The sequence below is a fragment of the Antechinus flavipes genome, chromosome 2 (genome assembly GCF_016432865.1).
Source record: "Antechinus flavipes isolate AdamAnt ecotype Samford, QLD, Australia chromosome 2, AdamAnt_v2, whole genome shotgun sequence".
Classification (NCBI taxonomy): domain Eukaryota; kingdom Metazoa; phylum Chordata; class Mammalia; order Dasyuromorphia; family Dasyuridae; genus Antechinus; species Antechinus flavipes.
In genome coordinates, this window is record NC_067399.1 from 120234345 (window position 1) to 120251295 (window position 16951).

At 37.6% G+C, this 16951-nt stretch overlaps 1 protein-coding gene across 5 annotated transcripts in view; it reads left to right on the forward strand.

Moving 5' to 3' along the window:
• The first annotated feature begins 13645 nt into the window (after window positions 1–13645).
• The window catches only part of AAK1 (AP2 associated kinase 1), a 227973-nt gene continuing 224667 nt past the window's right edge, over window positions 13646–16951 (forward strand). For 2 of the 5 annotated variants that reach the window (XM_051975435.1, XM_051975436.1), the window contains exons 1-2: window positions 13646–13803; window positions 14240–14704. In XM_051975435.1, the coding sequence (XP_051831395.1) occupies window positions 14542–14704 (163 nt within the window). In that variant the 5' untranslated portion in view covers window positions 13646–13803; window positions 14240–14541. The remainder of the gene's footprint in view (window positions 13804–14239; window positions 14705–16951) is intronic. The other 3 variants (XM_051975432.1, XM_051975434.1, XM_051975433.1) reach the window with 2 other exon arrangements.

Sequence of the window (16951 nt, forward strand, 5' to 3'; positions counted from 1 at the left end):
GGCAATTGAAAGTTCATTGATAAAATTGGAAAGATCAATTTCAGTTGAATGATGAGACTGAAAATCAGATTGTGAAGGGTTTATAAGAATGAAAGGAGAAAAAAAGATAGATAGCTTTAGCCACAAAGAGAAAAAGAGATACAGGATGAATTCTATAGTTGGGTTGAATGATCCAAGAATGAAAGAGTCATGGGCATGTTTATACACAACCACTTAACCTTCCTAGGTGGATAGACAGATTAGACTTCTTTAAATGATTACAATTCTTCTGGGAAGCTCTGCAGTATCTTGAGGCTTGATGAAATCTACATGATGTCATCAACAAATACTAGCATCAAGAAGACCTCATCATCTCCAGGGAATCCCTCCTTAATCTGGGCTCAACCTTAGATTTCTGACTTCATCATGACAAATATCTTTTTTTAATTAATTAAAGCTTTTTATTTTCAAAATATATGCATGGATAATTTTCATCATTCACCCTTATAAAACCTTGTTTTGTAAATTTTTTCCCTCTATTCCCCCAACTCCCTCCCCTAAACAGCAAGTAATTCAATATATGTTAAACATAAAATATGTATAGAATTCCACAAATATCATGCTGCATAAGAAAAATTAGATCTGATGCCCATCAATTGGAGAATGGTTGAGTAAACTGTGGTATATGAATATTATGGAATATTATTATTCTGTAAGGAATGACCAGCAGGATGAATACAGAGAGGACTGGCGAGACTTACATGAACTGATGCTGAGTGAAATGAGCAGAACCAGGAGATCAGTATATATCTCAATAACAATACTGTATGAGGATGTATTCTGATAGAAGTGGATTTCTTGGACAAAGAGATCTAACTCAGTTTCAATTGATCAAGGATAGACAGAAGCAGCTACACCCAAAGACAGAACACTGGGAAAAGAATGTAAACTGCTTGCATTTTTGTTTTTCTTCCCAGGTTATTTTTACCTTCTGAATCCAATTCTTCCTGTGCAACAAGAGAACTATTCGGTTCTGCACACATATATTGTATCTAGGATACATCATGACATATTTAACTTGTATAGGACTGCTTGCCATCTGGGAGAGGGGATGAAGGGAGGGAGGGGAAAAGTCGTAACAGAAGTGAGTGTAAGGGATAATATTGTAAAAAAAAAAAATTACCCAGGCATGGCTCTGTCAATAAAAAATTATAATAAAAATAATAAAAAAATACACACAAAAAAAGAAAAATTAGATCCAAAAGGAAATAAATGAGAAAGAAAACAAAATGCAGCAAACAACAACAAAAAGAGTGAAAATACTATGTTGTGATCCACACTCAATTCCTATAGTCTTCTCTCTGGGTGCAGATGGCTCTCTTCATTGCAAGACCATTGGAATTTGTTGTGATACTGGAGCCACTTGCCAGTGGATCCTGGAAGTCTAACTCAGACCTGTAGAATGGATCTTTTCATGTGAAATGATGATGATGATGATGATGATACAAGGAGACTGAGAGGCAGTTGCATTCTCTGACCTCTCTCTTCTTCCCTCTTGCCTCCAATTTATTTCATTCCCAATCCACAAGGAACATCTGTGTAAGTAAAGGCTGCTTTGCAACTCCTTCAAGTGTTATGATTCACAGCTGTACTCCGAGAGCTGTACTCGGAGAATTGACCTGTCCCTTCACTTAGGCATGGTCCTTAACAAGAACTGATCTGAATCATCTCATTGTTGAAGAGAGCCAAGTCCATCAGAATTGATCATCGTATAATCTTGCTGTTGCATGGTAAATATCTTTGGTAAACATGTATTTCCTTATATTATGTCTCAACTAATGTTTATTATTTAAGGGTAACTTAATAGGGTTTTTTCAAGTGAAGATTTTATAAATGCTTATTGAAATTGATTAATTTTTGTTGTTTTATCTTCCAAGAAATCCTGAAGGCTCTTGAAGCATAGATGGGAGAATATAAAAGAGCCTCTGTGAGACAAGCTCATTATTAACCAACAATAAGCACTATGTACATGTTAATTTTTATGTAGTTCATTGTTGAATATCACTTGTGAAAGCTTGCTTATAAATGCCTCATTGAGAATGAGAATGCTCTTATTTTTTGCCTAAAAGCTTTCACAAAGATTTTGTATAGATGGAAAAATAGCCATATAGGTTGGTAGATAAAAATGTTCCCTTGGCCACATTTTTATGGTGTTAATAAGGGCAAAGATCTGTGAAAAGAGGTGGTTGGTGTCATGGATGAATCATTGCACCTAGAATCAGGAAGATCTGAATTCAAATGCAGCATAAAATTGCTTAGCTTCTAACTACCTCAGTTACCTCAGTAGAGAGACAGAAGTGATTTGCCATTTTCTTCTTAAATTCAATTGACAGATGAGGAAATTGAAGCAAACAGAATTAAGTGATTTGCCCAGGTTCATACAACTAATAAGTGTCTGAAATTGGAATTAAAATTAGAAAGATGGTTTTTCTTGACTCCAGACCTAGCATTCTATCCATGGTACCACAATCACAATGATCATACCCTTATTCTGGGCCACTTTGTATCTTCAATATTAGATTGTAATTTTATTTAGTCAACAAACACTTATGGCACAAACTATATGTGAAAGCAGTGTATTACATGCTTTTGAGATTGAAAGACTTAAAACACTCATTCTTTGCTCTCAAAGGAATTTATAATCCAAGTAAAAGAATGAGTCATACTTATATGAAAAAAGAAGTAACCACATGAACAGGCATTCTCATACATTATTGGTAGATCTGCAAATTGTAGAAACAATATCAAAATGCCAATAGGCAATAAAAGTTGCAAAATGGTATTCCATGATATTTTGTTCATCCAGTAAAATAATATATGTAAAGTGCCTAGCATGATAATTACAATACAATAGGCATCTAACAAATTCTTGTTTTCTTTCATTCCCCCATTTCTAAAACACTCATAAAAAATTCCTTAAAATCTATTTATGCAAAAATACTTTAGCTGTTTTATTTGTAAATAAAAATTTCAGAACAGCTTGTGTCAAACAATTGGAGAATAGCTGAATAAATTATATTGGTATATTAATACAATAGAATATTATAGTACTCTTTTAACAAATGATAAAAATAAAATATGAAAGGAAATAAGAAAAAAACCTATACAACAAATGAAATTAAGCAGATCCAGAACTGAATACATAGTAACTATAAGATATAGTGAATTAGATTCAGAAGAGCTAGTTACTTTTTATCCTTTGATATAACCTTTGAAAAGTCACTTAATTTCTGCTCCTCAATTTTTTCAGCTGCAATATAATTGAGTCAGTTCAGATGACTTCTAAGTTTGCTTCTAGCTTTAAATAAATTATTCTATTTTACATATGTACCCACACACATCCCTGCATGTGTGTATAGTGGGGTGTGTTGATAAATGCTTTTAAATTTAATCTATATTATCACCATTTTCTCCATTCTCGAGTCTAGATCCCCCCACCAAAATCAATCCCTACCTTGTAGCATTGCTGATTTCTGATGTAAAAATGCTCACATTGTAAATAATAATCATTATTATAGGTAGCATTTATATAAAGCCTACTACTGTGATAAAAGCTTTACAATTACTATCTCACTGAGCCACACAACACTGCATAGTTAGTGCTATTATTATTAACCTCATTTTACAGATGAGGAAACAACTTCTTGTTCTTTAGTCATTTATTATGAGCCAGAACTTGAAACAAGGTGATAACACAATGGAATTGATAAAAGCAATGCTTGTGTGCTTGGGTTTGTCCCTTTAAGAGTTTACACATTAGAGGTCACACATTAGAGCTCACACCTTTAAAAAAGTTTACACATTAGAGCTCACATTGGAGTTCACAAGTACGGGAGATACACAAAAGTTAACTTTGTAACTTTATGAATTCACCCTTCCCATAATCCCACTCTCGGAGGAGGAGTCAACCTTTGAATTTACACCTCTAAAAGAGAAGAAAAAGAGCTTCAGTCAGTCAGTCAGTCCGGAAGATTGCCAGGAGTTGGAGTTGAGTTAGAGGCAGAAGCTGGCAGAGGCAAAAAAGCTGCAAGAGCTCTTGAAACCAAGGAGGGAGATAGGCCACCAAGAAAACTAACTAGGCTATTTTGGAGGAAGCAACAAAAGATCTGAACTTTTAACACCTGGCTATATTTGAAATGGTTATTGATCTGCACTGAAACTAAGGTTGCCTCCAGAAAACCTCCCCAAGAAACCTGCTCCCACGGAGAACCATCATATATTTTAGAAAAAGAAGAGAACACCACATTTTGGCATCCGAACGTGGATGATTCCAGTGGAAAAGTCTCCTCAATCCAGAAATTAGGGTGAGTACAACAAAGAAATTTTGTTAAAAAAGTTAAAGTAGAATTTCAGCTAAGATGGGACAGATGTTTAGAAAACAGCCTTCTGTTTCTGTTCAAGGAAAAAAAAAATTTTTTTTAATTTGCTGAGGCAATTGGGGTTAAGTGACCTGCCCAGGGTCACACAGCCAGAAAGTGTTAAGTGACTGAGACTAGATTTGAACTCAGGTCCTCCTGACTTCAAGGCTGGCGCTCTATCCACTGTACTATCTAGCTGCCCCAAGGAAAATGTTTAGAGAGCATTGTCAAGCTATGAAAAGCCAGGGTTTGATTATAATTTTGGAGCAGATCACTGAACTTTTATAAATTGTAAAGTGCATATGTCCTTGTTTCTCTATGGAAAAAGAATTGGATCTAGAGAAGTGGAAATTAGTAGGATAGGATCTTTGTCAATTCTACAATAAAAATGGACCTGACTCAATTTCCAAAGACACACTTAATACATATAATTTAATACAACTGGTTTTAGGAAATTATATAAGTGTTAGAATAAGGAAAAAGAAGAAAGAGCAGGAGGGGGAAGTGCCAACTAAACTAGGTGAAAAGGAGGAAGAATCAGATAAGAATGGAATTAAATACAATTTTGAGTGTGATACTTCACAGCAGGAGAAATTAGATCATTCCACATCTCATGACCCTCCCCCCTCAATTAACCCTTCACGGGTGGAGGGAGAAGGAGGAGGGGGAGAGGCAGAAACACAATCAGCATCTCCTGTGAAGCAGAATATGATAAGATTAGAAAAGGCATTAATTAAGGCAAAAAATGAAGGACAAGATGTATCTGATTTTATAAATGCATATCCTGTGATTGAAGAGCTTGACTCTTCAGGTCAAAAAGGGAGAAGATACACTCCTTTTAATTTGGAAAAAAATTAAGGATTTGAAAAAGGGTTGCACTCTTTATGAGGCTACATCCTCTTATGTTAAAATGTTACTAGATAATTTGTCTTATGAAACCTTAACCCCAAATGATTGGAAATCCATATCTAGGACATGTTTAGAACCTGGACAAAATTTGTTATGGCTTTCAGAGTTTCATGAATTATGTAGGATTCAAGCCCAAGGCAATAGGCAAACAGGAGTTAATGTACAAATAGCTTTTGACCAACTAGCTGTTGAAAGTCAGTATGGAGAGAATTCAGAACAGATTTATTATCCCATACCAGTGTATGAGCAAATTTCTAAGGCTGCAATAAAAGCTTGGTGTTCCCTCCCAGGACAAAAAGATCAAGGGGAAGCCTTCCCAAAAATAGAGCAAGGTCCCAATGAACCTTTTGAGGATTTTGTGGAATGTTTGCAAACAGCTGTAATAAGAACCATTGGAGATAATGCAGCTACAGAAATAATGAACTGGCTCTGGAAAATGCCAATGAGGTTTGCAAAAGAATTATATGGGAACTAGACAAAGATGCTTCTTTAGAGGAGATCATAAGATGCTGTGCCACAGTGGGCATAAATGCTTATTATACTCAGACTATGATGAACATGGGAAGACAGGGTCCTTCTTGGCAAAGGAATTCTAGAGAAACTTATTGATGTTTTCAGTGTGGAAAGATTGGACGTCTGAGAGCCCAATGCAGATATAGAGATAGAGTGAGAGGACAGGGTGAGAGAAAACTTAAAACCCCATGTCCAAAATGCAACTGAGGCTTCCACTGGGCCTCTGAATGTAGATTGACCCAGAGAAATGAGAGGCAGGGCCCAGCTCCAAGATATCAATCAAAAGACAGGTGGGGCATGATAGCAGCTGAAGTTATACCCAGAGAGTCTTTAGAAGGTCAGGACTCTGATGTGATCAATCAGACTAAAAATAATTATATGGCAGAAAGAGATTACAGTTGGGGAGAATACAGGCCTTTTAACCCAACAGGGCAGTGTCAGTAATTGCCAGATGATGAGGAGAAATCCCAAAAATGATAAATAGAAGGGAATTAGATAGGTTAACTGCCTGAGAGAGGGTTTGCTTGTGTTCCTACAGATAGAGAAGGAAACAGATGGAGAAGAAATCAGATGGGTGCCAATGAGCCTTATTCGCCTTGTCCATCAGAGAGAAACAGAAAAAGAGAAAATCCTCAAATCAAAGGAGAAGATTTAAGAAACATCTGACATTGAAAGAGCATGGCTGACAATGAGACTGTTAAAAGAACTTTAAAATCTTCAGGAATCATTGGATTCCCTAATACAAGATGAGACTGTTTCAAGGACTTGAAAACCAGCAGGAATCATTGGATTCCTTGAGATGAAAAATTGTTGATGAGACTATTGCAGTACTTCAAAGCTTGTCAGAATTATTGGATTCCTGGCACATGAACTAATGGACAATGGATTCCTTTTGGACTATTTCTAGGACTTACGGACATGTGTAAATTCTCATGTTGATTTGTGTTATTTGTTACATCACTACTAATCTGTGTTATATTGCTATGTAATTATGTGTAATACCTCCCACATTGATGGATTTATGTATACCTGTTCCAAATGAGCCTTTTTAGAAACCCGCTAATCTGATTTGATTTCCCATTTTCTTTGGTATTTTCATCTCCCTTCCTGAGAAGTCAGGGAGGGTGTGATCACCTGGTGTCACCTTCTTTTGGGGGTTCTCACCTCCTTGAGGAGTCAGGGAGGTCATGACCACCTTATGTTCTAAATCAAAAGAAAGCGGGAAATGTTATGAGCCAGAACTTGAAACAAGATGATAACTCAATGGAATTGATGGAAGCAATGCTTGTGTGCTTGGATTTGCCCCTTTAAGAGTTTACACATTAGAGCTCACACCTTTAAGAGAGTTTACACATGAGAGCTCACACATTGGAGTTCACAAGTACGGGACATACACAAAAGTTAACTTTGTAACTTTGTGAATTCACCCTTCCCATAATCCCATTCTTGGAGGAGAAGTCAACCTTTGAAAAGTTTACACCTCTAAAAGAGAAGAAAAAGAGCTTCAGTCAGTCAGTCAGTCAGTCAGTCTGGAAGATTGCCAGGAGTTGGAGCTGACCTAGAGGCAGAAACTGGCAGAAGCAAAAGACAAGTGGCAAGAGCTCTTGGAACCAAGAAAACTAACCAGGCTATTTTGGAAGAAGCAATAAAAGACCTGAACTTTTAACAGCTGGTTGTATTTGAAGTGATTATTGATCTGAACTGAAACTAAGGCTGCTTCCAGAAAACCTCCCCAAGAAAACACTGTACACATTTTAAATATATATATATATATATTTATTTATTTATATATTATTGCTAGAAAATGCTAACCATCATCTCAGCCTTTAGAGGATTGTAATCTTTTTGCTGATGATGGGTCTTACTTCAGTATTGATGACTGCTGACTGTCAGGATGGTGCTTGATAATGGCTAGAATGGCTGTCACAGTTTCTTAAAATAACGATGAAGTTTGTTCCATCAATTGGCTCTTCCTTTTAGGAAAGATTTCTTTATAGTATGCAATGTTGTTTAATAGTATTTTATCCACAGTAGAACTTTCAAAATTGGAGTTAATCCTCTAGACCCCCGATACTGCTTTATCAACTAAGTTTATTTAACAGTTTTCAATATTGGGTTTTAGGGATTAGGGAGGGCCAAGTAGAGAGGGAGTAAGATGGAACAGCTGGTCAGTGGAGCAGTTGGAACATGCACAACATTTATTAAGTGCCATTTTATATGTGCAAAGTTTGCAGTGCCCCAAAATATACAATAATAACATCAAAGATCACTGTTCACAAGATCACCATAATAGATATAATAATAAAAAAAGTTTAAAATATTGTGAGAATTACCAAAATATGACACAAAGATGTGATGTTGTCACATGTCATTGGAAAAATTGACTTGACTGAATGCAGGGTTGTCACAAACTTTCAACTTGTTTAAAAAAAGAAAGAAAGGGGGAGAGAGCAACATCTGTGAAGCACAATAAAGCAAAGTGAAATAAAAAGATATATATATATATATTTGTATTTGTGTGTGTGTGTGTGTGTGTATGTACACAGACACACTATTGTTGAGCATATATACCTGTGATAATGCCCCCTTTCCTTTTCCTTTGTCTCTGAACTTCAGAACTCATCAGATTTAGTCCTTAGGGAGCTTGGTCTTTAGTAAGAGAAATTAGGCTTCTTTTTCTTAGATTCTTTGGTTTGTTACATCTCTATGCTGGTACTTGAGGAAAAATTATCTAAAGTTTACATCTAAATATAATATAATACAAATATATATACTAAATATATGTAAGTAGTTAGAAATATTCTATGCAATATAAATCAGAAATGGATCCATATATTTATGTGTATGTGTGTAAATATATATGTATGTATGCATGTATTTGTTATATTAGGCATACTCTCCATATAATGTACCATGTGATGTTTTAAAAGTCTGAGAAACAATTACTGGGAAATTAATTTTTATTAATAATGCCACCAAAATGGGTCAGTGACATTCTTGAATGCCACAGACCAATCATGATCTTTATATATATGTGTATGTATATATATAATATATATATATATATATATATATATATATATATATATATATATACATATATATATATATAATATGGAAGTAATTTTTTTCGGAAGCTGGGGGAGGGGGGAGAAAAGAGGGGTAAGTGAAACTTTGATTATGTCATTTACTTCTAAATTGCTTGGTCTTGGGTAATCTAATCAAAGACTTTATCCCTACCCATACCTGTGTAGAACACTGGGCTTTCTTACTGGGTAGAAACTGAACAAGAGTGATAAATCATTATTAACAATGTGCTTTTGGAGCTTGAGATTTGAAATAGTAGTTGAGAAAAAAAGGGGGAAATTTGGATTTTCCCAACTCATTGTTTATTAATATTTCTCTCATTTATGTCTCTCAAACTTTTAAGATGTCTAATTATTTGCATATGTGGATATATGCATACATGTATATGTTTATATGTATATGTATACATGTGTACACAGATAGATTTTCACTATGTTGTGCCTTTTGTTTTCTTTTTTTCTTTCTTACCTTTTGTTCTAGGAGTATCCAGGTAACACATAAGGATTGATTAGATATACTTGTGCACTTATTTTAGTAAGGAAAACAGGAGCAAAGCTAGAATAGGATACAACAAAATCATTTTATTCATTGTTTGTTAATTCATTTGATTCTGGCTCATTAAAAACAGAGTTTGGCTAAGATTTTTTGCCTTACTCATGTAACTGTTTTTGTTGACAATAATTTTTAAATATTAAAAGTAATAACCATCTAAGAGGCAGATGTCATAGTAATAATGGATCTTAGAGGTTATGTTGTCCAACAGTTTATTTTGGAGAGAAAAAAAAAAAAAAACTTCACAGCTAATAAGTAGCATGGTCAGAACTTGAATTTAGATCTTCTGATTACAAATCTACCATACATCCTCTAAATTAGATTTCTTCCCAATAGATTAATACAGAATATAAATGATGTCAGAGTTTAAGAGGAGGTTTCAGTAGAGAGGAGCTTTTCAAAAAATCTTTTGACTTGTTTGCAATTGTTCCCATTGTTTTCCTGAACATAAATTCTTTTCTTTACATAAATTAAAAGTTATTATCAGTTTAATACCTAAATCTTTTGTTTACTATGTGATGTTAGTAAGTTATTTATCCTTTCTGAGCCTCAGTTCTCTCATTTGTAAAATGCAGATAATAAGAACACCTACCTCTTAGGGGCATTTTAATGATCAATGTGGGTGATATATGTAAAGAGCTTTGCAAACCTTAAGGTGTTATATAAATTTATTAAGTTTTGCTGTGTTCTAGGTACTGGGGATGGCAAGGGGCAAGACCAGGGATGCAATAAGTCAAACCATTCATGTAGAGGATGAAGCCAGGATGCAGGTCATTCCACACAGGAACCAAAAGCTGGCATGATGATGAAAATGTTGAGACAGGAAGAGAGGTCAGGAGTCAGGTAAATCAAGATCAGTCTGGGTGCTTAGCTTTCATCGAATGACAGTTTTGCTGTACTCAGCATGTTTTCATAATGCCCTCTCGTTGCATTCTCCCTAAATTATTTTCTTTTTTTTTTTTTTAACGGGGGCAATGCTGCCCACCTTGAAGACCTAAAACCATATTTAACATTATTCTTCTATGAATGATTATTTGTTAGTCTTTTTACTAGGGAGAAAAAGAAGAAAGGAAGGAAGGAAGGAAGAAACAAAGATTTGTAAAGCACTTCATACATGCCAGGCATTATGCTAAGAATTTTATAAATATCTCATTTGATCCTAATAATGTTGGGAGATAGTTGCTAATATAATCTCCATTTTACAGTTGAGGAAATTGAAACAAACAAAGCTCAACTGACTTGCCCAGGATCATATGAGTAGTTGGTTGATTGTTGTCCTTCCTTCTCGAAGAGGACCAAAATGATATCACTATTTAGAGTCAAGTCAACTGTAGATGAGCAGACCAATATGCTCTGATACAGGTCAGACAAAAATAGACCCCTATGAACATTTGGAGTGAATTCTCTCAATTTGTACACCTCTTCTGAGCTAATTCAATTCTTCTTTGCTCATAAAACACAACACCTTTTCTGATGAAGGCATGTCCTAGTGGCCCCCTTGTCATACAATCAATTCTAAATTTCTTGAGAAACCTTGGGTAGTGTCTTTGATTTGCTTTTTCTGACCATATTGGGAATGCTTGCCCTGAATGAATTTTCTATAAAAAAGTCTTTTTGGCAAGGGTACATTTGACATTTGAACATTAGCTAGCAAGTGTCTGAGGGTCACATTTAAACTTAGGTTTTTCTGATTCCAGACTAATACTCTAATTAATTGTCTACTTATTGAAGGCAAATTGGTGTAATGGGAAGAACAATGGATGTGAAATTAGAAGTCTTGGGCTTGAATTATGGTTCTGTCATTTAATACTTGTATATACATAGATAAACCATTTTTCCCTCTTTAGTTAGTGTTAGACTATATTTATCTAAGGTCCCTTCTGACTCTAAATTCTACTATGAAAGAACAAGGCCCAGTAACAAGCTCAAATTCCAGTTGGCCAATCCTATAAAAAATTACCTTAGCTATTCCTTGTTTTGGTGAAAATACCTTGATTGAATCACTACTAATTTGATTGCTGGAAGACTTTATCAGTAGGTGCAAATTTCTCCATTGTCAGATAAAAGTGAAGTGTTGGTTGGTTTTTATAGAAGAAAATAAAAGATTTATCCTGTGGTTTGAATCCTATCAGACCCATCATAGATGCCTTCTTCCTCCATTCTCTCTGCCATGGACATCCATTCATAGAATAAGCCCAAGACAATTTTTTAAAAATCAAATTAGGTTATAATACTTGTCTCTGTATTGTTCTGTATTGGGATGGAAATGGGCAGTGGGAAGACTCATCAATAGGCAATCAATCAGTAATCTCAAGTGATGTGAGGTGGGGAAAAGAAACAGAATAGGATTGTTTACAGGAGCTGAATGGATATTTGCTTTTTAAATATGGTTTTCAATGATCTGACTTTTTATGACTATTTGAGGTTTTCTTGGCAAAGATACTGAACTAGTTTACCATTTTCTTTTCCAGCTCATTTTACAGATATAGAAACTGAGGCAAACAGGGTTAAATGATTTGCCCAAGATTATATACAGTTAGTGTCTGAGGCCAGATATGAACTCAGGAAGATGATTCTTCTTGATTCCAATCATTGTGCCTCAGCCCATGAAACCAAGATAGAAGGCAAAATATGGAATAAGAGATAGAAATTTACCTGCAATTTCACTGATTTAGGCAATTCTCTGATTAGGAAATTCCCTTTAACAATTTCTGTAGGAATTGCTTCTGCCTTGCTTTGGGGCAATGACTTGCCAAGAGTAACTCAGACAGTATTCTGGAGGTGGGATTTGAACTACATTTGTCTGGCACTAAGGCTAGCTCTTGGCAGCATGGTATTGTGAGCAGATGATTACATCTTTTCTATCTTGCCTGGTAGAACTATTCCTTCTCCTGGAATACATATTTCAGTCATTGCTCAGCCCTTTATGGTATAGTATGGTGGCTGTCTTAGTTCTATGAATCATAGGATTTAAGAGCTATAAGGGATCTTGGTGAATGAATACTTGGTCATTTGACAGATGAGGAAATTGAGGCTCCTAGGTGAAATGTACAAGAGCACATAGGTTGTAGGCAGTATGTGACTCCAAATTAATTTTCTTATGTTCCCTTTCCATTTCCTTTTAATTGTTTTATTTATACCAATTAACTCTCCAGTGGAATTGAAAATTACTCCGTGGAGCAGATGATGTGTCCTTTTCTCTAGCTCCCCAGAATTGTCTAGTAAAGAACTAGTAATATAGGAGATTCTCCCATCAATTTGTATTGAGTTGAAAAGTCTTCCTTTTGGGGATGTTTTTTCATAATCTTGATTTATTAGTTTCGTGACCTTGCTCATGTTCCATCTCCTTATTTGTAAAATGAGAGGACTGGGCTACATGAACCCTAGGGGCTCTTCTAACTCTACAAGCCTAAACGGTTCTAGCATTATAGGCCCCAAAGGGGTTCATTTGGAGAGAGTAGCTTCCCAGCATATATACATCGGGCCTATAAACTACAACTCCCAGCGCATCTTTGCCAGCAGATCAGACTGCAATTAACACGGCTTCATTTGGTAGAATTACTTAGCCAACTGAGAGTTTATTTACAAATCTTTATCCACCGTACAACCCTAAATCGCCCTTCCAATTTTGCAGAGCAGTTAAGTCTTCTCGCTTTTCATTCGCCACCCACCCCCTTCTTGCCCTTTTCCAATCCTCCTTTCTCCGGCTCTCTGGGAGTTGTAGTCCCTCGATGAGCTCTCCACTCCCCCCTCCTTTCTGCGCTGAACTCCTTTCCCAAGATGCCCCGCGAAAAAGTGAAAGGTTCTGGGTTTGGGGTTGTTTGTTTTTTTGTCTTTTTTTTTAAGAGGGAATTAAAGAAAATTTATAACTTCGACCTCTTCTCGGCCGCCAGTTTCTCTTCCATGCAATCCTCCAACCACTTGCTTGGGCTACTCCCTAGGTCCAGCTACTCCTCCTCCCTCCTTTTCTCCTTTCCTCCCTCCTTCCCTCCTTCCCTCCTTCCTCCAGTGCTCCAGGTCGGGAAATGATGTGAATTTGGAGATGCAATGCTCCACCCCTAACCCCAGCCCCGCCCCGCCCGCTCGCCCTCAATGGAAAGACACTTCCTGTGACAGTTCATTTCCTGGTTGGATGGATGGAGCCGAAGAGGGTGTGTGGGGCGGCGGGGGGGAGGGGTAGAGAGGGGGGTCAATCTCCGATGGTCTCTCCAACGATCAGCTGAAGCCTCATGCAATCCTCGCCTCTCCCGGGTTACCTTGCAACAGAGTTGCAGTCTGGGATCCGGCGGCTGTGACAATGTTGCTGAATTGGTAGCCAGGAGCCTGCAGCCCGGAGCTGTACGAAGTGGGTAAAAACTGCCTGGATGCAAGCTGGCTGGGTCTGGGGAGGGGGCGTTGTGCCCCGAGTTGGGGGAGGGGGCGGCCGGCCGCTGTTGTATTAGGGACTGGGAGACCGGCAATCCTGTCCTCCCTGACTGGCTCCTGCCTGCGGAAAATACCGATTCAGGATATGCTTTGCTACCGAGGTTGGGGAGGCGGTTTCAGTGGCTGTCATTTGATGGGGGTGGGGGGGAGTGGGAGGGATGGTGACCCGGTGTTTTTCCTCACTATGTGAAGGCAGGTAGCATCTTCCTCTGTGTGTGTGTGTGTGTGTGTGTGTGTGTGTGTGTGTGTGTGTGTTTCCCCTAGAAAAAAGGCAGACGATTTATTATATAATAATAATAATAACTATTATTATTATTATTTAGTAATTGACTTATCCTCTCTTTCTGTCATCACAGGTCTAAACTTTAAAAAATCGCTTTCCAGAAGAGGAAGAGAAAATTGCACTATTTAGAAGCATACATATATTATATGCATAAATACACACATATATATATACATATATATATAAAGAGAAAAAATATATACACATCCTTCCCTCCCCCATGAGTGGATTTTTCTGGTTATCTGAATAGAGATCCTAGAGGAAATCTTAGGACTTCTTGCTTTTCATAATTAAAAGAGAGAGAGAGAGAGAGAGAAGAAGAAAGCAACCAGAAACCATTTCATCTGCCGCTTGCTTGCTGCCTCCTTTTGCAAGATGAAGAAGTTTTTTGACTCCCGCCGAGAGCAAGGAGGCTCTGGCCCGGGGTCTGGCTCCAGCGGAGGAGGGGGGAGCAGCTCCGGCCCAGGGAGTGGGTACATCGGCCGGGTCTTCGGCATCGGAAGACATCAGGTCACGGTGGATGAAGTATTGGCTGAAGGTAAGAGATACACGGCTTTGAGTGCTTTTGGAACAATACTACTCATATGCTTAGATTTTCTGGAGTATATATATATATATGAGTAGATTCAGCCTTTTAAATCTCCCCCTTCACCCCCTCCCCAATTCCTTGTCTCCAGACTCATTGTCCTTGAATGATTTAAAACTGAGCTGTGAAAGTGACAGGTACCATTTTTTACAGACTTTAATATATTTATATATGTATAAATGAAAGAAGCTATATTTTATGTATATATGTACATATATATATATGTATATGAAAGGAGCCATAATTCACAAATGAACTACTGTATGGGAAAGCACTGGAGAAAGTACCAAGTACTATTAAAAAAAAATATGGTGGTGGTTGTTATTCCTTTACCTAAGATCTGGAATGTGATTATAGGGGAGATTTGAGGAAGATATAGAAAAGGGGTGAGGAGAAAGACTCTCCATCTCCTGACTTTTCCTGTGCTATCAGCAGACATCAGAAAGAGAGGCTTTTCAGAGGAAAGGGCGTCTGTTTTCCCAGATGCACAGAGCTTAGGGCCAAGCCTCTTGGTGGAAGGAACCAGCTATGCACCCCAGCTCAGCTGGAGGCAGGTCCTCAGAGTATAGCAGAGGTAGCAGACATGATTTGAAATGAGTCTGACTATTTCTCAGTTCAGATATAGAGGCTTTTCTTCTGTTTGCTTGGGGTTTTTTGGTTTCCTTTTTATCCAAGTGGAGAAATACTTGAAATGCATATAAAGGGGAGGCTTTCTCCATTTGATTCCCTCTCTCTTAAAGAGTATTGTTCCACCTGCAAAGTATATACACATATCATATGTGACACATATGTGACATTTGTACTGATCTCTGAATATATATGTAGTATGTGTTGTATATGTATTATATAGGTTACATATTATATATGTAATGTTTATATTTATATCTTACCTCCTTTTCCCCTTTTCCCCCACCCCCATTTCAGGGATAACTTTGTATGTCTGTTTGGTAACCTTATCCTCGACCTTCATAATTATGCCAGACTCATTATATTTTTCACAGTCCATTGCATGCCCAGCATGTCTTTATTTTTAATAAAAGCAGAAATTTCCTTGGCATGAAGCTTTTCAAACTAATTGGTTGGAGTCAGTCTGCTGAAGGCAGTGCTACAGTTTGGAATTGGGATGGGAAAGGGAGCAGGCTTGTATTTCTGCAGTAAACAGTTTGGAGCCATCTAACTCTGAGGACAGGACCCCTGAGGAAGGGAAACCAAAGAAACTGGGGAGGAGAAAGTGGGGGAATTCTCTTTAAAAAGCTATTTGTTGTATAAAAGTCAGCATTGGGTCCTGACCTAGGGCCTCTGAAATGCAGGTCTTGGTGTGTGCTTATAGGCAGGGTGCTGACTGGGTGGTGGGAGGAGGAAGGAGCTGTGTTTGTCTATGAGCTTGTATAATCACTGGATTCAGCTAGGGCCCAGTTCTTTGCCAGGGAGATTGAAGTCTCTAGCCTCCTCCCTATCTTCTTCCTGTTAAAAAAAAAAAAAAAAAAAAAAGGTATGTGTGTGGGGGGGAGGGTGTTCCCTTTATTTCCCCTGAAATTTGTTCCTATTCCTTATCTTTTTTATAGCTAGACCTTTTCTTGTAATTGAGACAATGTCTCTGGATTCCTTCCTACATTAGGGACTTTGGGAGAGGATGGGAGACTCCCGACCTTAGAGACTAGTCTTTCACTTTCATCCCTATACCAGAGTCCTTGACTGCAGCAGAGAGGTGAAGTATCATTTTCTCCCTTGGGAAAACAAGGGGAAATGAATCTGTTAACTTCTTGCTCATCTTGATCCCAATGGTGTCTCTGCTGGCCTGAGATCCCTGGAGAGGACCTTGTTCACTTAAGGACTAGACTGCTTGGGAGGGGATTTTGTTGAGAACAAGGGGGTGGGTGGGAAGGAAAGCATCTGGAGCCTTTCTCTCTACCTGGCTCCAGGGACATTGCCAAGATTGCTCTTTTTTTCTTGAAAGCCATTGATGAGAACTGCTTTGTCACATCATAACCATGCCCATTACATATGGTACCTGGGAAGGGCTTTGCATCCCTCGTTAATTTGGGATCCCAAGGAAATGGGACTGGTCTGTTTGACCAGCAGGGAAAATTGTGGCTCAGCTAGGAGAAGTTCTTGTTCTGGTCTTTTGACAGCAGATCAGAAAGGCTAGATTTGAAGCTTTGGGTTTCTCTGTTCCCTGAGCCAAATCAGAGGCTAGAA